The 24,394-nt window shown below is 42.7% G+C and overlaps 1 protein-coding gene across 4 annotated transcripts in view; it reads right to left on the bottom strand.

Annotated features, from left to right (window-relative positions):
* The window catches only part of LOC147135043 (all-trans-retinol 13,14-reductase-like), a 56,768-nt gene extending 33,216 nt beyond the window's left edge, over nt 1-23,552 (bottom strand). Inside the window, exons 1-4 of one of the 4 annotated variants that reach the window (XM_086055746.1) lie at nt 23,034-23,552; nt 22,737-22,920; nt 8,236-8,349; nt 3,812-3,994 (exon numbers count right to left, since the gene is read on the bottom strand). In XM_086055746.1, the coding sequence (XP_085911872.1) occupies nt 3,812-3,986 (175 nt within the window). In that variant the 5' untranslated portion in view covers nt 3,987-3,994; nt 8,236-8,349; nt 22,737-22,920; nt 23,034-23,552. Of the gene's footprint in view, nt 1-3,811; nt 3,995-8,235; nt 8,399-22,736; nt 22,985-23,033 lie in introns of those variants that run through there. The other 3 variants (XM_086055748.1, XM_086055747.1, XM_086055745.1) reach the window with 3 other exon arrangements.
* Between the last annotated feature and the right edge of the window lie 842 nt (nt 23,553-24,394).

Here is a 24,394-nt window from a genome sequence, read left to right as displayed (position 1 = left end):
ACCCCAGGGCTTGCAATGAAAGTAAGCATATGCAGTTGGGTAAGTACTAGTGGCATGTTTGAAACATGTTTTTTAGCATGTTTGAAGCGTGTCCACAGCGGGTTTGAAGAGTAAGTTAGCCAGCTAATGATCTTTAAATAAACCTAGGCCGTTAGGATTTCTCCCACTCGTCATTAACGCTTTTATTTGTTTTTTTGGGGGGGGGGCAGGAGGGTCGAGGCCGCAAGGGTACCCAGGTCAAGGGCGGTGGGTCGAGGCCGGACCGGCAAAAAAGGGTCAAGAGCCCAGCTTTGGTTAGTTGGTAGATAGCCTGCGAGCTAACCTCTCCCCATTGACCACTAGTCAATTTTATCTATATAGCACATTTAATACACAAGGTAACAGCTGTGTTTTACACGATTTAAAGTACAATTGCTGTAAATTCTAGTGATTAACACTACAGGCATGTATAGAAAGACTACGAGCGAGCAGAGCAGCTGCTTCGTTTGTGTTTATATAACGTTAATGAGCTCATAGTTATGTTACAAGTAGTTGTGAGTTGTATACGATTGAGATGTATTACAATTTCGCTTAAGTCTTTAGCCTTAACTTACCTTCGCTCACTGGAACATTCGCAATATTTTCTACTCACCTGGTGCGTGAGTCTTGAAGGCAGAGCTCATTGCGACCGTGAGAGCCAAAATACCTAGTTTTTAATCGATTGCATCAGATCAATATAATCGCAAAATTTGAAATATCGGTATATCTGTAATATCTGCCCGGCCGATTGTCGGTCTGTCACTAATTACCACCAAATAACCCGTCAAATGTGGGCGAATTTAATCAGTGGTGGGTGACGCCCCACTTCCACTAGCCACTTTGGCAGGTTTTTATATTCAGACCTACACGTACAGCCAAAAAAGACGAGACATAAGGTGCACTTCTATTTTACGCCATGCAGCATTACAGGGTTAACAGGAGTGACGAAATATACAGACCAATTACCGTAAAATCCTGTATATAACATGCAAGCGTGTATAATATGCCCCCTCCCCGCTACCCCAAACCCATTAAAAAGCTGTTTTTTCTCTGTACTTGTGTATAATATGGTCTCCTGATTTGCTGACATCCTTTTGGCACACCAGTTTACGGTATATCAAAGAACTCACACTACACTAACCTAGTAGTCCCGCCTTTGCTCCAAATTGGCTGAGATTTTGAGATTTAATTCTCATTTTAACTTTAAATGTCATGTTCTCATTCCCCCCTCCCCACCAAATACAAATCCTATGTACTTCCATAGAATGTTTCTGAAAACCAAGGGTTGAAAACTTTAAATACTCAAAAATCCATTTGGACAATCTCACAAAGTAAAATCCACCAAATCCTTTTCATATTCAAAATGAGGATAACACTGCATATTAGCTCCAACAGAGAACATGCAATTTTATTTCTGTTTGTAACAAAAACATTTTGAAATCTGCAAAAAGATGCTTGGTTGAAGTTTACTTTCAAAGAAAATAGTCGCTGTCTATGTCTATCGGAGTTCTCCTCATATTCATTAAATGAAAGCAGACCTTAAACTTTAAGGTTTAAGCTTTTAAATGCCCCTTTAAGCCTTAAAGTTTGGGTGAGCTTAACATTGGCACTTATATAATAGGTTTGCATGTAAAAATGACATCAGTACTAAAGTGTCCCCCCCCAAAAGACTCTAGTATTTTTTTGTGATTAGATTTACGACAAATTGCCCCGCCCGCTTTTGGGACGTGGCTTATGTTATGTTTTCGGCCTCAGCGGTCTACGTCACGGGAGGGAGGCTAGCATGGTAATATTGCTCGCTTTGTCAGTTCTGTTGTCTAAAACGGCGACCGATCGCCACCAAAATACAAATGCACATTACTACTCTTGTCCACTTCAACCTGTGAAAGTATAAAAGTGTTCTGCACAATAGTTTGGATTTATTGACATAAAATGTGAAAACACCGTAGCGATTGCTCCTCCACTTTCACAAGCTGAAGCGGACAAGAGCATGAATGTGCACACGAACCCCGACTGGTTATATTTCGGACATTTAGCGACGCTAAACCCCTGTCTCAGGAGGGAGAGAGACAGCGGCTTGCAGCAGCAGCAGGCAGATTGGGGCTTTACGCCCCCCTCTTCCCTCCCTGGCTAAAGGTAAGATAATAGGACGGCTAATACCAACAACTAACTTCAGGTCGTTAAAACAAAAGGTGTTAGCACAGCAACATTTGCTCCTTACTCTGCATCCAGCCTGCGTCGATCTTCATGTCGCGGGGTTGCCTCGCGGAGTTGCCTCCCAAGCAGTCGCCAAGACACCGCTTGCAGCCGCCAGAGCGTGAGTTAAGCCCTCATTGAACAAGCGTCAATGTTCAGCGAACAAAAAGTTCCAGCAAGGCTGACTCCACAACCGATTGTGGCCGCATTGGAACATACCTTTTTGGCTATTTACGTTCCAAATTGGACGGCGTGTTGTCGATCAAAAAACTGGGGCCATTTGTCATTCAAATAAATGTGCACGCCTACTCATTTCCACTTCAGTCTCTGTAAATATCCTGACTGGTGTTTAATGCCTCGCCCGTCCTAACCGTGATCAGCAAAGAAGCAGTGGTTTTTTTTTTTTTTTTTTTTTTTCAAGCAAAGAAGCAGTGCGTGCTCGTCCCAGCCTAAATCTATGTAGCTCTGCTCACTTCCAGATTTCCTCATTCTCATATAAATCAGCCACGGAGAGGTTAATCCATTTGATATGTTGAAGTGGGAATTAGTAGAGATGTCCACATAAATTTTGGTGCTAATTGATCGCCATTTTTGGACGTTATAAACAATGAAAGTACAATGATTTCCAATGGAGAGTTTGTAATCGGTTCCTCCAGTGACTCCGGCCTAACAGGGATAGAATGCTAGGGGATCGCGGCCATTCTGCTCATTAACAAGGGCGATTATTCATGGAGTCACTTATTTCCTAATTTCTCCCAAATTTATTGATAAAATTGAAAATGACAACTCTTTTCATTTTCTTGATCAAAAAATATATAAAATTAACTTGTTAGTGAAAACATGGCCCTCCCGGGCCCGCCATCCATTTAAACGATCCACCTGAAGGAACCAAAAATGTTGTGTGCATCTGTGCTCCATCATCATTTTATCACGCATACTCTCAGGAGCGTGCGAAGGTGTGTCGGTGCCCGATGCAAACGTACGGTTGTAGGCAGACTTTCACTCATTGGAAACCAATCATCAACCCACAACCCCCCTACCCCTTCAGTTGGGAATTGAGTTCACTGCTGTGAAGCGTGCAGTCAGCTACCAACTTCAATTAAAAATGACTACCTCACTTAACAATGACAAATATTATTTTGCAAAAATAACGTCCAATTAAAATCTATATTTTACCTGGTTAATGTGCATGAGCACAGTGGCACATCAGGGCTGTAAAGACGTCATACTCACAATATTATAGGCTTTCATCTGAGAGGTTAAGTGAGCGATATAGATCATGTATGGTGCTGTTTTCATAAGAAACTTGTTTTTGTTTGATTTATCCACGCATATTTGGAGTGATAAAAACTGAGTACATAAAAACATTTTTGTTTGAATGTTACAAGAGCACCATAATTGTCAAAATAAGAATTGCATTTGAAAGTAAAAAAATTGAAATCAAACACTTTTTTTTTCTTTCAAAAGTCACAGACACACAAAGTCACAAAGCTGTGTAGCCGCGGGTTGCAGACCCCTGCACTAAAGCTGTTACCAGACCATAGTTATTTAAACTACTACTACTAAGTACAAAGAAAAAATAGAGGAATTGACTTACCCACATCAAACTCAAATCCCTTATTTTGGAAGGTGTGAGTGCAGCCACCAGCCTGGTCGTGTTGCTCCAAAACAAGAACTCTCTTTCCAGCCTTGGCCAAAAGAGCTGCAGCTGTCAAACCACCCATACCGCTGCCAATAACCACAGCATCCAGAGCATTGGGAACCCGATCCATGCGGAATCCTGTAAGTGTTTACAGGCTACAGTTTGATAAATGTAAGACAGTTCCAGGACATACACTTTGGGGGCTGTTTTTTATGATTACAATCTAATATTACAGTAGGTTTGCCAACCTGAATGCGTTTGGATGTACGTGTTCTTACAAGTGGGTTGGTACAGTTTGTTGTTGTTTTTGGCGGCATAATTACTGTATTATATTTCATATATTATGAAAGATAAATACAAGTATGGGCGGCACGGTGGTCGACTGGTTAGCACGTCCACCTCACAGTTCAGAGGACGTGGGTTCAATCCCGGCTCCGGCCTCCCTGTGTGGAGTTTTCATGTTCTCCCCGTACCTGCGTGGGTTTTCTCTGGATACTCCGGTTTCCTCCCACATTCCAAAGACACGCATGGTAAATTGATTGGACACTCTAAATTGCCACTAGGTGTGATTGTAAGTGTGGTTGTTTGTTTGTCTCTGTGTGCCCTGCGATTGGCTGGCAACCAATCCAGGGTATTCCCCGCCTATTGCCCGAAGACAGCTCAGATAGGCTCCAGCATGCCCGCGACCCTTGTGAGGATAAGCGGTACAGATAATGGATGGATGAATGAAATACAAGTATTTTTATCAAGCAGCAGACACATTTTACGTCTGACCTGGAGGGATCTCAGAGTCTCCAAAAACTCCAAAACTACCACAAAGAGCTGCTAAATTTAAGTTCATTTCCATATCCTGTCCATTAGGGCTGCAAAATATACAGAAAAAATATCGATATCGCGATAATGGCAGGTGCAATATGCATATCGCAAAGACATGCAATAATTTTCTTCGGAAATGATGTGATTTTAACTGAGTTTGAGAAGTCAGATGCAAACTTAAATATGCATCACCATCCAATAGTTGAACATTATCGAGGGGAATGAGAATTATTTAGCTAAAAATACATTTGAGCTTGAACCGAAATGGTTGGACCGATCGGTTTTGTCGGTTTTCAAAAACCGTTCCACCCCTTCGTGCAGTTCCAGCACCCTCTGGTGGTTTGCTTATTAGTGCACTTTAATTTGATACAACTTTTTGCCACCTATAATGGACGGATAAATATTTAAGACCCATGCTAACTGCCAGATAAAGAGAAACATAACACATTTGAGTTTCTCTACAAATTGACCCAATTCACAATATGTATGTCCATTAGCAAGCAAGTACCTCAATATTAGGTGTTTGGTCATTGTATATGTCATATATTTCTTTGTGAATGCTGGTGCTGATGTCCTTTTTTTTTTTTTTTTACTATCGTGACCTTTTATACAGTATTGTGAGCTTTTAATATATCGCCAACCTTCCCACAATATCGTGATAATTATCGTATTGTGAGGTTCATATCCGGATATTATCATCCCTAATATATATATATATATACATACATTAGGGATGTAATGGTTTTTGTATTCATCCCGTTCCCCTCGGTACGGGCTTCACAGTTCGGTGCACGCAGTCATACAACGGATACATTTGATGGGAGAAAAGAAAAAAAAAGTCGACGCCTGAGACCAAGCGACTGCCACATTTGTTGTTCAACTGTGCGTCGGTGTTGTGCGACCTCCGTGCGGTATGTTTCAGGTAACACTTCAAACATGTTGTAACTAATGTTGTTCCGATACCGATACCACATTAAAACACTGGTATCGGTATCTGCGAGTACTTACAAATAACGTGCCGATGCTGTACTAGTAAAGAACGTTGAATGCAGCGCTTTGTATCTTGCTCCCTGCTGCTTTTTCATGTGTGTGTGTGTGTAGGGGGTACAGGAGATATAATGTCAGCGATATGTAACTACTTCAACATAGAAACTCCAGCTAGAGCGAATGTTGCAAGAAGCGGAACCAAAGTGGCCAGGTTCAATACGTTAAACCTGATGCAACATTTGAGAACGAAACATGTGAACGAGCACCAAGAGTTTGCGGCGGGGGCGGCAGCGAGCATTAACAAGGGGAATTGACCGCAAAAACAAACCTTGCTCAATTTACATTGAATGTAGCGCCTTGTACAGTATCTTGCTCATTCACGACACTGGTGTGTGGTGACTGTTCAGTATTAGCCGTCGCTATTGGCCCAGAGCGGACGCTCTTAACCAATGGCGGGGCTGCTTTTTCATGTTGAGAGATAAAAAAAAAACAGTGAGGTACAGGAGAAATAATGTCGGCGGCGATATGGAACTACTGTACTTCAACATAGAAACTCCAGCGACTACCACAGCTAAGCGCAAAATTAGCGGTGCGAAAGTTCCAAGAGGTGGAACCAAAGTGGCCAGGTTCAATACGTCAAACCTGATAAAACATTTGAGGACGAAACATGTGAACAAGCACCAAGTGCTTGCGGCGGCAGCGAGCATGAACAAGGGGAATGGACCGCAACAACAAACCCTGCTCAATTTTGGATTTTGGAGTTGAACTTGTTGGATATTTTCTACTGCTTGTTTTTGGTTTTGAAAGTGGATTTGGGAGCAAAAGTTGTTGCGATGGGTCACTAATACTCAAAACAAACTTTTATAATCATGTCCTATAGCTTTTATAATTAATCCGACACAATCTCTCTCAAAGATACCTCGTGTATGTCATGTCATGTCATCTTCCAAACCGCTTATCCTATACAGGGTCGCGGGGAGTTGCTGGAGCCTATCCCAGCCGTCAATGGGCGAAGGCAGACTACACCCCGAACTAGTCGCCAGCCAGTCGCAGGGCACATACCTCGTGTATATTATTTCTTATTTTTTCCTGTTTCACAAAGGGTTTTAAGTCTGAACAAGCCATGATAGCAATGGTTTTACATCCAAGTGAGTATCCAGTTCTTTAGAATTACAAAAAAAAAATGCTCATATATATCTTTTTTTTTATTTTTATTTTTTTTTTTAAGTCTGGTATCGGTACAGTATCGCCATCGGCCGATACAGCACAGCTGGGTATTGGAATCGGTATCGGGGCCAAAAAATGACATCGGAGCAACACTAGTTGTAACGAATTGGGTTATCTGTATTGTGGTTGAATTAGTGTTTTGCCGAGTTGTGTGTTTTCCGAGGCTAATGAATGCATCGCACAGCTCGAGATGTGGGGGGAGGGGGGGGGGGGGGGGGGGGGCGGATGCAGGCGAGACGAAGGAGAGGGAGCCGTGAGACTTTTGTGAACTTAACAGTTGTTGTACTGTATTGGCGTCGGCTGCGGCCCACAGTAGCCGGTTGGACTAATTCATTGTGTTAATTAAACTACATCTGACGGCGTGTTCTTGGAAGACACTACAATGCACATGTAAGACGGCATCACGCCAATACAGTGACAGGGGGTAGAAAAAAGAAACACGCTCAACACCAACAACTTATCCCCGCTTCTTTTAAGCAGCCTGGAGAAGTGAAAGCAATCAGAGCCAAAGATATTAGCAATTACTGAAGCAATCTGCATTTACATAGCACCATCTATGCAATGGAGCCGGGCTTCAAACGTTTATTAAACATGCTGGAGCCCCGTTCCAATGTTCCATCCCGGGCGGTTATTAGCAAGACCGTGCTCCCTGTCATATAGAATCGCACAAGAGCCGTGGTGCAGCATGAGCTGTCCTCTGCTGCTCTTATAATGAAGTTAAAGTTACTAGTTGGCAAGTGCTACCTGATTTGATCTGCAACTTCATTCTAGCCATACAAGAAAGGGTGTTTTCCTGTATTTAATCTTTTTTTTAATCATCATTATTACTATTATTTATGAACAACCCAAATGCGCAAGTTTTTTATTCTATTTTGTGCTTTTATAACAGGGAATTTTTTTTGCTTTACAGCAAATTGATTTGTAGCTTGCTCTCGGTTAAAACTAAAAAAAAAAAAAAAAAAAACCTGACCGGTAGTCTTGTGTGTATATATATATATATATATATATATATATATATATATATATATATATATATATATATATATATATATATATATATATATATATATATATATGTGTGTGTGTATGTGTGCGTGTACAGTATATATTTTATATTTATCAATTGATCATAATTCATCTGAAATGTATTTGATATCCCAAGGCTGCTATAAGATATAAAAGTAGCTGTAAGGTTTATGGCAGTAGAGGTAAGGAACAACTACAATTCATTGTTGATAACAATAATACTTTTGCAATGTTATGAATTTTATATTTATGGATTCAATAGAGAAAGGCAAGGAGGAAGATTGATTATTAAATCTGCAAATGTCAGAAATTATGGATTTTACCTTTCTTGAGCCTTTCATCCCTCTTTTTGTCATCGTTAACCAAAGGTCCTGGAGGCCTCAGGCATGTCTCATTAAAAACCTTGTAGCGTTGCCAACAGGTCAAGAATATGAACACTAAAACAAACAAAAGACTGCTCAATATAAAAAACAGCCACCACCACATTGTATCAGAGACTTTTGTATGATACAGCTCGCTGAAATCCCAAATAAAGAAATGATGAAAAGTTGAGGAGAAAAAGGGAGAGGAGATGAGGCGGAGTTACTATATAGTACAAGGGAAAACATTTCCGAAAGCCCTTAACAGCCTTGAATAAGGCATTCATTCATAAGGAATGTAATGGGTGAAGTATAGGAAATGGGGATGAGATGGCTATTAAGAATAACGGAGTATGTTAAATATAATAACTGCTGACATTTTCTTAATTAAAGTATGGCAACAAAAAGTAAAGACATCACATTGACTACACCATGCACACGAGACTCCCAGAAAACAGAGAACTAGTTGTGAATTACTTATGACTAATTTAGTGGTCATTATTGAAGTACCTTGGGGCATTTTTTTTCTACAAAAAATTAAACCGTGACTTCCATCATAATTCTTGCGAACAAAGATGCTTTCGAAACTGTGAAGTGCCACTGGTCTTTTGGTGTTGAGTTGTGCATGTTATACCCGCATGACTGTTTTTTTTTTTTTTTAATTCCAAAAGCTGTGTCAAACTTGCAAATGCAAGTTTTGTAAAATATTTTAGGAGTTATATATATAGATTTTTTTTTAAATCACATCTGTGTGCAAGAAATGTAACAAGTTAACCGACCCTTGGGTAAAATATTCCTGTTGCCATGAAGGAAAATGCAATGAGAAATTGAATGATGAGAAAGGCAACACAAAAAAGAAGTCAACTGAACACAATAATGCTGGGTCACATGGTGAAAAAAATCCCAGATAGCATATATATAATCCCATTTGGGTTTGTGAGCAATTTAGCATGCTGCTTTGGCTGACGGCGCTTGTGTGACTCTTGCTGTTGGGCTGCTGTAATGTGCACGTTTACTGCCAGTCAATGTTGGATTCATGTCACTGGGCTGTTTCGCTATCCCCTTTTGAATCACTTCATCTGAGGCTGAGCCATTTGTGCTTCAAACTCATCCAGTGTCACTGCTTTAGGTTTGTACCATGTCGCATGATTATGTTCCATATCTTCAACTGATATTTCATTTAACCCTTGTATGGTATTCACGGGACTGTGGGACCCGTTCAGTTTTTATATAAACAAAAAAAAAATGACCCAAGGCATATCAGAAACCTTCTCCTCATGGTGATAACACAGTTTTATGGGATTTTATTTTTCTATTTTTTTTTTTATTACATTTTATTTTTACAAAAGGAGTTGCACATTAATTGTGTGAAGGCAGAGCCCTTCACACATATGTTATTCCTACACTTTAAACTTATTCTATTTTATTCCGACCACTTTTTCGGTGCGTGACTCCTTCCGCATTCTTCATCCGATTGACTTCATTCAAGTTTCAAAACATTCAGAAAATTCATGCCTTCCGGGGTAGTATTTTTTTCTAAATTTACCGTTTCCCCAATATTTCCCATTTTTCACCCCCCAAAAAAACATTCAATGTCAGATTCAACATTTCCCATTTCTACCATTCCAATTTCAAATTCACAAGATTCAAATCATTCAACTCACATTGGTATCGCTTTTCAACACACCCACAATTCCTATTTCCCCAAAATTCAATTTATTCACCCTTAAAAAAACACAAAAATTCAACTATTCACCACTCATTTCCTTTGACACATTCGATTTTTAACATTTACACCAATCCAATTTCAAATTCACAACATTCAAGTCATTCAACCCACATTGGTAAACTTTAACACACCCAAACTTCCTACTTCTCAAAAATTCCACTTATTTACCTGTAAAAAACCCCACAAAATTCCACCATTCATTCCCATTGCCATATTCAACAATTCACATTTACATCATTCCTATTTGAAATTCACAACATTCATCTCATTCAACTCATCTTGGTCAAGATTTTCAACACACCCCAAATTCCTATTTCCCACATATTCAACTCATTCATCCTTAAAAAAAAAACAAAAAAATTAGACTGTTCACAATTAGTTTCCATTGGCACATTGAACTTTTTACATTTACACCATTCCAATTTCCACAAATTCAAGAAATTCAACTCATTCAACTCACATTCAGCTTTTCAACACCCCCAAAATTCCTACATCCCACACATTCAACTCATTCAATCAATCAATCAATCACATTTTATTTATATAGCATTTTTCATACATAAAAATGCAACTCAAAGTGCTGTAAAACATTCAAAGCAAAACATTAAAAAAAAAAAAAGTGTAATAAAAAATAAATAGATAATTAGAAAAAGAAAAAAAAATCCATTCATGCCCTCCCTCCCAACAAAACCAAGACAAATATCCATTAGTACATCAGCAATCATTCACACACACCCACACAAAGTGCACAACCTGATAAAATGTGTTAAAAAGACATGACAAGGCACAGAGAAACCATATGAGGAAAGGGTACCCAAGGGGAGCTCTCCGCCCCGAGGGGAATGACAGCCCACGGCCACAGGGGCGCCACCACCATAGAGGCCCGGATTAGACAGGCGGACCCCACACAAAGTGTAGAGGCCGCCGGCCACCCAGACCCAAGGAGTCCCTGCGATGACAGCCCCCGCGGGAAGGGCAGCCACCCCTCCCTCAAAGCGGAGGCCTCCCCATGAGGAAACACTGCAGCTAAAAGCTGACAACGGCAGAGAGCAACAAAACTAAAAGACAGAACAGTAGTATAGTCCAAGAACTAAAATCAGTAAGATAAGATAAAAAATAATCTTCAATCAAAAGAAAAGATAAATTATTTAAAAGTTGTTGAAAGCCAAACTAAAAAGGTGTGTCTTGAGCTTCCTCTTAAAAATATCAACAGTCTCTGCAGACCTGACGTCTTCTGGCAGGCTATTCCAAAGGTGAGGACCAAAATGTGTTTCAGGATCGATTTTAAAGTACTTTTATTAGTTTATAAATGTGTTAATGGTCTTGGGCCATCTTATTTATCTGATTTGCTTTTATCATACCAGCCCTCGCGGATCCTGAGGTCCTCTGGCGCCGGCCTTTTATTTATTCCAAGGGTGAGGACCAAAATGCATGGCGAGGCTGCATTCAGCCATTTTGGTCCTCACCTTTGGAATAGCCTGCCAGAGGATGTCAGGTCTGCAGAGACTGTTGATATTTTTAAGAGGAAGCTCAAGACACACCTTTTTAGTTTGGCTTTCAACAACTTTTAAATAATTTATCTTTTCTTTTGATTGAAGATAATTCTATGTTTTGCTTTGAATGTTTTAAAGCACTTTGAGTTGCATTTTTATGTATGAAAAGTGCTATATAAATAAAATGTGATTGATTGATTGATTGAAAATGGCTGAATGCAGCCTCGCCATGCATTTTGGTCCTCACCCTTGGAACAAATAAAAGGCCGGCGCCAGAGGACCTCAGGATCCGCGAGGCTTGGTATGATAAAAGCAAATCAGATAAATAAGATGGCCCAAGACCATTAACACATTTATAAACTAATAAAAGTACCTTAAATTCGATCCTGAAACACACAGGGAGCCAATGCAGCAATTTCAAAACTGGCGTAATGTGCTCCCGCCCTCTGGTTCTCGTCAGCACCCGAGCGGCTGAATTCTGCAGTAGTTGCAATGGTGAAATGCTCTTTTTCGGGAGGCCAGAGAGCAGGGCATTACAGTAATCTAAACGACAGGAAATAAAAGCATGCATCAGCACTTTCATGTTAGCCTGAGAGAGGAACGGGCGGACTCTGGCGATATTCTTAAGGTGATAAAAACCAATCTTGGTTACATTTTTAATGTAAGGAATAAAACTGAGCTCAGAGTCAAAAATGACGCCAAGGTTCTTCACACAATGTGAGGGATTAAAAATGTGCAGTTTTGGTAAAAGCTTCTCTCTCTGACCTTCGGGACCGATAGCTAAAACCTCAGTTTTGTCCTGATTGAGCTGTAGGAAATTATCTGCCATCCATGACTTGATATCTAAAATGCAATTTAAAAGGGTATCAATGGGTCCTGTGTCATCAGGAGACACGGCAATATACAGCTGCGTGTCATCAGCATAGCTGTGAAAGCTGACGCCGTGTCCCCTGATGACATCCCCAAGGGGAAGCATATAAAGATTAAAAAGTAGGGGCCTAAAATCGAACCTTGGGGAACCGCACATTTAATTTCATGGGTTTTGGAGGAACAAGTATCTATACTTACAAAGAAATATTGGTCTGTGAGATAGGAATAAAACCAGTTAAAAACAGTACCGGAGATGCCCACTAGATTTGTAAGTTTATTTAATAAAATTTGGTGATCTACTGTATCAAAAGCAGCGCTTAGATCCAGTAGCACCAAGACTGTGAGTTTTCTCACGTCTGCAGTGCACCTAATATCATTTAAAATCCTTAAAAGAGCAGTCTGCGTACTGTGGTTCATCATAAAACCAGACTGATATTTCTCCAAAATATTATTTGTATTTAAAAAATGATTCAACTGGATGAAAACCGGTTTATCCAAAATCTTACTTAAAAGCGGTAAGTTGGATACAGGTCTGTAATTATTAAAAATGCTCGGGTCAGAATTGCTCTTCTTCAGAAGGGGCTTCACCACCGTCGTTACCGGGGAAGACGCCCGTCTGAAGAGAGCAATTGACAATATTTAAAATTTGTTCCTCAAAAAATCCATAAAATGTCTTAAAAAGAAATGTGGGAATTGGATCCAAAAGGCAGGTTGTCGACCAAGTGTCCTTGCATCAACCAGGGCAAAACTTTCCAGTGTTTCCTCATGTAAATATGATTGTCCAGGTTTATTAAAACTTGTGTTTTGACGGGCTAAAAGACTGGATCTTATGTCATCGATTTTACTTCTGAAGTGGTCTGCAAAGTCCTCACAGAGAGCGTCTGTTGGTCTCTGTGGGGACTTATTAAAATCAGAACTAGTTAAAAGTTCAAAGGTGGAGAAGAGAACTCTGGGGTTGTTTTTATTGACTGTAATGAGGTTTGAGAAATAGGAAGATCTTGCCAGTTTGACTGTTTTATTGTAGGATTTCAGTTGTTCGCATAAAATTTCATAGTGTACTGTAAGTTTACTTTTTCTCCACCTCCTCTCTGCACTCCTGCATTTTCTCTTTGTAGTTTTGATAGCATTGTTTCTCCACGGGGGTACAGTTTTTGTTTTTGTTGTTTTGATTAAAAGTGGAGCTACTGAATCTAATGATGATTTAAGATGTAGGTTGAAATTGTCAACAATAAGATCACAGGGTGCAGGTAAAATGTCAGCAGGAGTGCTTTTTAAGATCTTGATAAAATTTGCAGCCACCTCAGAAGATAGGTAGCGTTTCTTCACTGTTCTCACTGGGACTGCTAGATGGTTAAAACTGGCGATGTTAAAATAGACACAGTAGTGGTCTGACACTGCCAAGTCAACAACAGAGGACACACCAGCAGACAAGCCATAGGTTATAACCAAATCCAGGGTGTGTCCTCTGTTGTGAGTTGGCTGCAAGACGTGCTGTTTAAAAGGTTTAAAAAATCTCTGGATAGTGGGTCCGAGATGTTGTCCATGTGTATATTAAAATCGCCAGTTATTGAAATCCTGTTATAACTGGAATATAAAATGGATAAGAATTCTGAAAATTCTGTAATAAAAGAAGTGGAAGGATGGGGAGGTCTATAAACGGTAATGCAGACAATAGGGGGACTGTTAAAAACAAAGGCATGGTGTTCAAACGATAAATAGCTGCTAAAAATGATCTCCTTTGATAAAAGAGTATTAATAAAAATTGATGCAGTCCCACCTCCTCTTTTCCCATCCCTTGTAGAAAATAAAAAGTTAAAATTCGGTGGGCAAGCCTCGGTGAGAGCAACTGGAGCATCTGTACCAAGCCATGTCTCAGACAAAAGTATACCATATAAATTATTGTCCAAAATCAGGTCGTTTATGATAAAAGTTTTGTTTAAAAGGGAGCGCACGTTCAGCACGGCCAGATTAATTATTGTGCTGGACGTGCGCTCATGGTGGTATGAATGAGCAGTATTAACATATACTAGATTACCAATGTTAAAACCACGTTGTTTGTGTGTGCAAGGGAAGCGTCTGCCGGTGATGGTTTCAATGGGAAAGTTGTCCGATAGTGGTAATGATAATGAGGGCCTGCGGGGGGGGTTGGTGAGGGTGGTAGTACTGTGAGCAGCTGGTATTGGCCTGTAGGTGATGGTAGTGACATTGTCATTGCAGCGTTTATGAGTAGAAGAAGAAATATGATTGGTAAACAAGAGTCAGCTGGGAGTGGAATTGGTTACGACATGGTGGATGTTAGCGGCTAAAATCTACCAAGAGAGTTCGGATGAACACCATCCGGCTGGTAAAAAGACGGGCGATTCCAGAATAGGTTAAAATTGTCAATAAAAGCAAAATCAAGGTGGCCACAAGTGCCTAGGAGCCACGTGTTCAAGCTTAAAAGGCGGGTGAAGCGCTCGACTCCGCGAGACAATGCCGGCAAAATGCCACTCACCCAGACCGATAGACCGCAGGTTCTTAACAAGGCAAATAGGGCGTGAAAGTCTCTCTTTGTCTGCTCAGACTGTCGGCGTATTGTCTCGTTTGTCCCTACGTGAACGAGGAGCCGGGTTATGGATGATGGCAGAGAGTCAAGAACACCCGGCAGGATGTTAACTATGTCCATGACTTTTGCTCCGGGAAAACGGCAGGTGACGGAGCCGGCCGGGATAGTGAGTACGTCTAATGGTGCTGTCGCCAATTATAACGGTGGTCGGTGGGTGACGTGAGGAGGGAACGCCAAGGGACTCACCGCCGGTGGGAGGTTCACGACCCCACTGTCCAGGATGGCTCCACCGAGGCAGAGTGATGACGGTGGATGACACCGGTGAGCGTCGCCGATGATGCTGGTGATGTCGACCACTCGTGTACCGGGACACCGCGTCCCGGAGCAGCCCGACGCGTGAGTGGACGGCCGGGTCACCGGCGGACCCGCCCAACATGGAGTTCCTGGCCAAGGTTGTCGCCGTGGGTGGCGGGGAATCCGAGGGAGCCCCTGGGAGCACAGCCCCAGCGTCGGACGCAGCAGTCGGTGTCTACGACTGCTGTAGTGCAGTGATGGGAACAGGAGACTCACTCGCCAGGGCGGCGAACCGATTCCCCAAGACCAGTCGGGGGCGGTGGGGTGGCTCCCCGGCCCTCCGGCCGCGGGACACCACCTCGACCCAGGTGTCACTCTGCAGCGGTGTCGAGCAGGATGGCCCCGGGCAGGCAATCGGATCCCACTTCGCCGTGTCCGAGAGGCCAGCCGCCTCAGCCGTCATTGTCGCCGACAGGATTTCACGAGCGTGCCTCCTCATGACCACCGCGGAGAGTTCGGGGAAACCGGTCGCTAAGCAAGAGATGACCGATTCCTTCTCATGGAGCTCCTCTGAGAGACGACGAATATCCCTTCTTAGGTCAGAGATTGTTTTATTTGCCTTCTCCAGCAGGCCATTGTGTTCGTCGCTGTCGTCTGAAGGCATTTTAATACACTAGCACCAAGCTAGCCCCAAGCTAGCCTGTTTCCGTCGCAAGCTAGCTGTATGCTAATCCGCGAGATTAAGCGACCCACTGATTCACAAAAATTGAAAAAAAAAAAAATTTAAAAATTAGAAATAATTTTTAAAAAAAATAGTCTCATGTCCGCTGATAGTGTAGTGGTACACACGCCTGAGTTGTGTGCGGGCAGCGTGGGATCGATTCCCGCTCAGTGACAGTGTCTATGTGTGCCCTGCGACTGGCTGGCGACCAGTTCGGGGTGTAGTCTGCCTTCGCCCATTGACGGCTGGGATAGGCTCCAGAAACTCCCCGCGACCCTATATAGGATAAGCGGTTTGGAAGATGACATGACATGACAAAAATAGTCTCCAAAAAAATAAAAACGCAACGCGCAGGTGAGGTAGACTCGAAGGAGAAAGTGCAGATGTGCAATCGTTACCACCCACACGTCCAAGCGCTGACGTCATTCACCCTTAAAAGAGCCACAAAATTTCACCATTAATTTCCAGTGGACCAGTGTTATTGCCCCTTGGTCTCCCCAGTGCGGCAGCCATCTTGGACAGGGACATTAGCTAGACTGGGGATTCTCACCCCGAGGTCTCCCCATTGCAGCGGCCAACTTGGGCAGGGACATTAGCTAGACTGGGTATACTCACCCCAATGTCTCCCCATTGCGGCGGCCATCTTGGGCAGGGACATTAGCTGGACTGCGGATACTCACCCAGAGGTCTCCCCAGTGCGGCGGCCATCTTGTGCAGGGACATTAGCTAGACTGGGGATAATCACCCCGAGGTCTCCCCAGTGCAGCGGCCATCTTGGGCAGGGACATTAGCTAGACTGGGCATTCTCACCCCGAGGTCTCCCCATTGCGGCAGCCATCTTGGGCAGGGACATTAGCTGGACTGGGGATACTCACCCCGAGGTCTCCCCAGTGTGGCGGCCATCTTGGGCAGGGACATTAGCTAGACTGGGGATACTCACCCCGAGGTCTCCCCAGTGTGGCGGCCATCTTGGGCAGGGACATTCGCCAGACTGGTCATACTCACCTTGAGGTCTCCCCAGTGCGGCGGCCATCTAAGGCAGGGACATTTGCTAGACTGGGGATACTCTACCCGAGGTCTCCCCAGTGCGGCGGCCATCTTGGGCAGGGACATTAGCTAGACTGGGGATACTCACCCCGAGGTCATCTTGGGCAGGTACATTCGCTAGACTGGGCATACTCACCTTGAGGTCTCCCCAGTGCGACGGCCATCTAGGGCAGGGACATTAGCTAGACTGGGGATACTCACCCCGAGGTCTCCCCAGTGCGGCGGCCATCTTGGGCAGGGAATTAGCTAGACGGGACACTCACCCAGAGATCTCCCTAGTGCGGCGGCCATCTTGGGCAGGGAAATTAGCTAGACTGGGGATACTCACCCCGAGGTCTCCCCAGTGCGGCGGCCATCTTGGGCAGGGACATTAGCTAGACTTGGGATACTCACCCCGAGGTCTCCCCAGTGCTGCGGCCATCTTGGGCAGGGACATTTGCTGGACTGGGGATACTCACCCCGAGGTCTCTCGGTCAGTCCCGCAGGCCAAAAAGGCCCGATAGGACTCTTTCTTCAGCTGGACAGCATCCCTTACCGCTGGTCTCCACCAGTGGGTCCGGGCTTGCCGCCACGACAGGCACTGACCACCTTGCAGCCACAGCTCCGATCGGCCGCCTCAACAATGGAGGCACCAAACATGGTCCACTCGGACTCGATGTCCCTCGCCTTCCCCGGGACGTGGGCAAAGTTCTGCCCAAGGTGGAAGTTGAAATTCCTTCTGACAGGGGATTCAGCCAGACGTTCCCAGCAAACCCTCACAATACGTTTGGGTCTGCCAGATGGTGATCATTTAACATCTCCGCCCCTCTCTTCAGCCGGGTGTCCAAAACATGCAGCTGCAAATCCGATGATACGACTACAAAGTCGATCATCGAACTGCGGCCTTTGGTGTCCTGTTGCCAAGTGCACATATGGACACTCTTATGTTTGAACATGGTGTTCATTATGGACAATCCGTGATGAGCACAGAAGTCCAGTAACCAAACACCGCTCGGGTTCAGATCGGGGGGCCGTTCCTCCCAATCACGCCCCTCCAGGATTCACTGTCATTGCCCACGTGAGCATTGAAGTCCCCCAGCAGAACGATGGAGTCCCCAGGTGGAGCAATCTCCAGCACACCCTCAAGGACTCCAAAAAGGGTGGGTACTCTGCACTGCTGTTTGGTGCATAGGCACAAACAACAGTCAGGACCTGTCCCCCCACCCTAAGGCAAAGGGTGGCTACCCTCTCGTCCACCGGGGTGAACCCCAATGTACAGGCATCAAGCCAGGGGGCAATAAGTATGCCCACACCTGCACGGCGCCTCTCACCTTGGGCATTTCCAGAGTGAAAATGTCTTAAGATGTCTCAAGATCTCTTAAGATGTCTTGGAAATATGAAGATGTTTTAAGTATCCCTATTCACTGTTCTTCTTTGTCAGTTAAGTTTAACATCATTTTTGTCTGTTAAACTTTCTGAACTAACTACATGTCAAAAAAGAAGGAAAACCCAGCATTTAATAATAAAACAGTATGTACAGAATGGTTGTTTACAAATTGATTACATTCACACAGGTACCTACAACATCCTCCCCATCCCCAATCATATCGTTGCTGTCCGGCGGAAACCTCATATGGACAAATATGGTCTTTTTTTTTTTTCACAAATCAATACTAATGGTCAGTAGCAGAGCCAGAGCGGGGGCAAGGGAGTGGTTGCTCCAGGGCCCACAAGCTCACAGGGCCCATGATAGGTCCCCATTTTTTGGAGGGGCGGGGGGGGGGGGGGGTAGGGAGCGGCGAGTGGTTCCCAATACGTCTGTTTGTTTTACTCATTTGCGAGCGATATTAGCAATATTAGCGTGGCGACGGAAATGCTAGCTTGTGCATGTCTTGTTTTATGTTAATAAAGTCAGCCAATCCAACACACGACGTGCTGCCAACTTTACTGCTTTATTAAACTTCTCTATATCAACTACTGCATCTCACATAGAACAACAGAACATATCACTCACCTGTAATATGAGCCAATCACATTCGTTTGCACTTCAGGGACCACTCGGAAAACATAAACTCAAAGAATAATACAGTGCATTTAATATTTGCGTTACGCAACGGAGAGTACTTGCCTTCACCGTCAGGGGGCGTGGGGGAGGGGGTGTAATAGGATTGCCACGGCCCGCAGCCTGGTACCGTGGTAAAGTGACTTTCATAAGGGCCCATCGAGAATGCTCTACCCCCTCTGTGCTGATACCTACGCTCCGCCCCTGCTAATGGTCTATTCCCCACTTTGGCTGTAATCTTTATGCAATTTTAGCAATATGTAAATAGCAAATATACAAATACACCGCCCCTCTTGAACTCAACTGATGCGGAAAAAATGTGGCCTCTATTGTTTTTTTTAAACAATTACAAGAGAAAATACTAAGGGTTGCTGGATAAGGGTAGTTGGCTTGTTTGTTTAAAATCGATCGATGTGATGCTTCGTTGCAGGACTCTCGTGTGTCACGGAGGTAAGTCTACGTTTCATATCAATATCCACTTAACGGGGTTAGTTGGCTCATTGTTTTATTTATTGCATCACTCGTGGCTTTAGACTTTTAAGAAGGCCTTTTGTGAAGAATTTGTAGGGCAGACATTTGCTTGTGTGACGTTTTCAAAGGCCTTTTGCACGGTGGGGGTTTCCCATGATCGCGGACTTTGAAGTACTCAGTTGCCGCCGGCTTCATGTCTTAATCAATTCCACCGTTAAATTAGAGATTGAATGTATTTTTAGCTAGTATCATGTTGGCGTGAGTGTGCAATAGCAATATAAGGTACAGTATAATATAACTTGAACGAATCAGTGCCTGGGAACTCAAACAAGCTGGTGGTTTGTTTTTTTTTAATTTTTTTTTACTTCTTGTGAAGTTGTCATTTTGACAGTATGAGGAATCCGCCCGGCAGTAACGATATATAGCATATATTTCACAATACCACATTGTACACATACAATACCAGTTTGTTCCTTGTTACTGGACATTTTTTGTAAACTATTTGACAGTACCGTCTGTTGGTGACAGTGGACTTTGTCCAAATACCTCAGTGTTTATTTGATTCCCAGAAGCATTTGTGGTGAAGGAACAAGAGGGTGTCAGTAATGGCTGCTAGTAGAAAAGAGTAGTTTTCCTCCTCTGTATAGTCTTTGCAGACTGTCAGGGGATTTTCTCTGTGTTGTGGTAGGGGTCCCCTCAAACAGGACCAGTGGATGATCATGTGGGTTACATCAAAATCTTTAGTAAAACTACCTAACCTAACACATTATTTTATAGGTTCACATTGCCCAATTCCTCTTTTGTCTGCCATAAATTCTATTAAAGATCTTTTGATTACTTTACCTGAGATGGTAGCCCGAATGGCAGTAATTTTCATTGTCGTCTACATTGTTTGGGTTGAGGGCGCTGTACTCTCCACAACTTTGATAGTCTTTATATCAAATCTGAGAATTAAATATTTGTTAAACACTTGGTTTTATTAAAAATGTTTATCATTAAAAGAGTATAATTAAATAATGAATAATTAAAAAGTACTATTCCATTTCTTTAGATAAATATCCAAGCAGTAAGTGCCTAATCCACCAAAGTCCGGGAAATGCTAAACAATGCAATTATGTTGCAGGTACAAATGCTGAGCTATAATTTGTTATAATTTAATTAACAATAAAATGTACAATTACATTAAATATAAACAATAATATAATTGATTAATTCAATATTATTTGTATTGTTGTCATGGTACTGGATATAAATAGCTGACTCTTCAGTTTTTCAATTGAAAAAAAAAGTCTCCAATTTTTAATTTCTGTCGACTGAAAATGACATCACAGTTGCCAAGGGCTCAGATAACGACCAATCATGGCTCAGCTTCAGAAAACAGGTGAGCCGTGATTGGTCGCTACCTGAGCCCTGAGACACTGTTGATGTCATTGTCAGTCGAAAGCAAGTGGCAAACGGGCCGTCCACTGAGATGGCTAAAAACAGGTGGATTTTGCAGCTTAACTCATACTCCACAAACACAATATTAATCAGAATGCCTCGTTTCAACTAGTGGGCCTGCATAGAATGTCATGTCATGTCATCTTCCAAACCGCTTATCCTATACAGGGTCGCGGGGAGTTGCTGGAGCCTATCCCAGCCGTCAATGGGCGAAGGCAGACTACACCCCGAACTGGTCGCCAGCCAGTCGCAGGGCACACACAGACACTGTCACTGAGCGCATAGAACATATTGTTGAAAAATAATCAATGGGTTGACTTCGTTTTTAAAGATGATGTGTAACTAGACCTAAACCTCCAACTCGTTATGAGATAGGGTTTTCCTGGGCAGCCAAATGGGCTTGATTGTGGCATCTTTAGGAAGATGGTAGGCATGATTGTTAGTTATTATTTTTCTGCCTGTATTTTATGAATGCTTTTTTCCCAGTACGCCCTTTATCAAGTCCTGAATGCTCCCTGTGACTTTACCATTGCAAGATAACCTGTTTATTTTTTTTAAAGTAAGCTCTAGAAGACTTCAATGACATCAACTCTACTTTTTGATGACCCTCCACATGACTTGCACGGCAGTGATTTTTCGGTACTGCAGCACTAATTATGAAAAGAATCCCTGTGTCACCTCCTAAATGTTCTTTTAGTTATACTGTAGTTGCATGTTACTTTAATAATAATGGCTCAAACTAACGAAGACGCATTCCTTGTGTGTTTCTACATAGTTGGCCAATAAAGGTAAATGTTGATATATTTTTTTGGTTGTTGTTTTTTTTACACTGAAATGCCTTCATTGAGGAAATGGCGGTGTGTATTACTAATGGAAAATTTCAGCCTTGGCAGGTTGGTACTGTTCAACTGTAATTTGTTAGACTGAAACATGTCAATATGTTATCTTTGTTGAAGCAAGTTTCACATTTATTTAACTTTTTTTGATGTACAATATGGATTTTGCACAGACTGATTGACACAAGATCTGAGGTTGACCACCTCCTCGGAGATTTCCTCAGTGGCCAACCAGGCTGGATTTGGAAGAGGACCAACTTCTCTGAAGGCATTTTCCTGCAGCATTTCATCATATTAAATGGACATTTCACACGATACCAGTTTGCATTGTACAGCACTGCATTATGTGTTATTGTTGTCACTCGACATCCATTGCAGCCTGGTCATCCTGGAGTGTCACTGCACTTTGTTATATTGCCGTTCCCTGACAGAGCATGCCGTTGTCCCCTCTATCAGCCAATATTTTACTCTCAGCTAATAATACCTTTTACTGTGTTGCCATCAGCAGCTCTTCACTGGACGGAGGGCTGCTCTTGCTCTGACTCGCTGTCTCAGTCCTTAGACTCATCCTTTCAATATTTTGAAACAGATGTAATGCTTCCTTGACTGTATAACAGTTTTTTTTTTAATTGTCCATGGTAACTTTTCTCAAAAATCAATGCTGTTGCTGAAAAGTGATTGCTATGGAACCCTGGCGCAGGAATAAGACACTCATTTTATATTTTGGAATACAATAAAATGGCGCATGAGAATAATATTTATACAGACACAGGAAAAGTTGAAAGGCCGGGAACATTGTTAATCTATGCAAACAGAGTAACAATAACACATCAAAAGGTTTGAGAGCTGTCAAAATTAAGGCTGGGAGTTCTTGTTGAACAAACGGCACCCTTGTGGGCACCCTTGTATGGTTGACGGCTGTATTATTAAGGCCTAGATAGACCAAAAAGACGTTGGCCAACAGTGACAGACGCTTACCCCCTGTGGCGTCCGGCCGGCGTCAGCACGTCACGCTGGAGGAATACACCGCAATGACAGACAGCGACGCTGACCATTAAAGTACCTTCTGCCCATGCATAAGATGTAATACCCTTCCATACCATCGGCGGCGGTAGTCACCATTTCTCATGGTTAGAAAAATCCAACCGGAAAGCTGTTGGCCCTGGGCGGATTATAAAAACGTAAACAATGCATTCAGCTATATTCTTGGCTCACGATCAACTCCCACCCGAACTAAACCATCACGTTCTTGACACTGTATTGTGAAATACTTACATTGTCAACCCTCGTGCTTGTACTTGTAAGAAGATTAAGGCAGCGGAGGCGTGCCCACTGATTTGCTAGCCAACAGCCAATGAGAGTGACCAAATGTCACGACTGGCGACGCCGATTCAACATGCGTAACCTCCCCCAAGACACTTACAGATGGGTTACAACACTACGACGGTGGCCACTACACCAAACAGACGGCGCATTCAGACGCCACGACGTTTCACGACCTCGACGTAGGTTTGGTCTATCGGGGCCTTTACATCAGCAGGGGAAAAATGCAGAGAACAGACTTTGGTGCTCACCGTAATTACAAATTCATCCCTGTGAATGTAACAACCCACTGCCTCCATGCTCATCAAAGCGGAGTAACACCGTATAGAACCTGTACATCTGAGAAGGCACACAGCAATGACGGCTCGATGTACTGTCCTCTCACCTTTTCTTCACGAATACGCGCAACCACACACATAAAAATAATAACAAAAAATACCCCAAAACGTTGACAATTGATAGAAATTCTCTGAAGTAAAACGGCTTCAAAACATTGGCACTGGGCTTGACCGGAAAGGGCGATGCCTTATGAGATTTTACCGGAAATACGTCACACCCACTCCTTGCATATAGCCCATATTGAAATCTTGAGTTAGCTTCAAGGAAGGATTCCTAATTGTGAGTGCTGTTTATTTTCTTATTCAGGACAATAAAATAGGCCCTTACATAGACGTTTGAAAGAGTGTTACAATATGTTCTGGAGTATAAAAAGAGACAATTGTTCAAAGGTTGAAAACAATATTTATTTTGGCTTTCATAAGGCAGTTATCACAGTGTTGGTGGTATTAAATCTAACTTTTTTAATGGTTTCACTCTTCAACATACATTTTTTTTTGTAATTAAAATATATTAGACGTGAGTGTACCATTTATCAGTCTACTCGTACATATCTTACACAGGGGCGGAGCCATGGGTGGACCTGGGTGTGCACAGGCCCAACCAGATTGAGAGACTGCCCACCCAGTAAGATTCATGAAAAAATATATACTTTTACATTTTTAGTAAATTATGAAATTATTTGTGTTTTTTTTAATTGAATATTAAGAATGGCATAATTGTGGTTGTCTAAGGGAGATCTGAACTTCATGTTATTCGGTTTGTCATTTTATTTGAATATACGATGTGTTGGGACAGGAGGACTGTGCGAAGTGACAGAAATATTCAGCCCCACCCTGATTTTTCCAGGCCCACCCATTAGCCACATTCTGGCTCCGCCCCTGATCTTATATGAACTTTTTACGAATCCGCACCACAGATTGCGTAGACATCATTACGTATTTTGACCTAGTGTAGTTGCCGTACTTTACGCGCAT

The sequence above is a fragment of the Filicampus tigris genome, chromosome 16 (assembly GCF_054856515.1).
Source record: "Filicampus tigris isolate MCC_2025a chromosome 16, RoL_Ftig_1.0, whole genome shotgun sequence".
NCBI classification, from domain to species: Eukaryota; Metazoa; Chordata; class Actinopteri; order Syngnathiformes; family Syngnathidae; genus Filicampus; species Filicampus tigris.
This window is presented reverse-complemented; position numbering and strand designations above follow the sequence as displayed.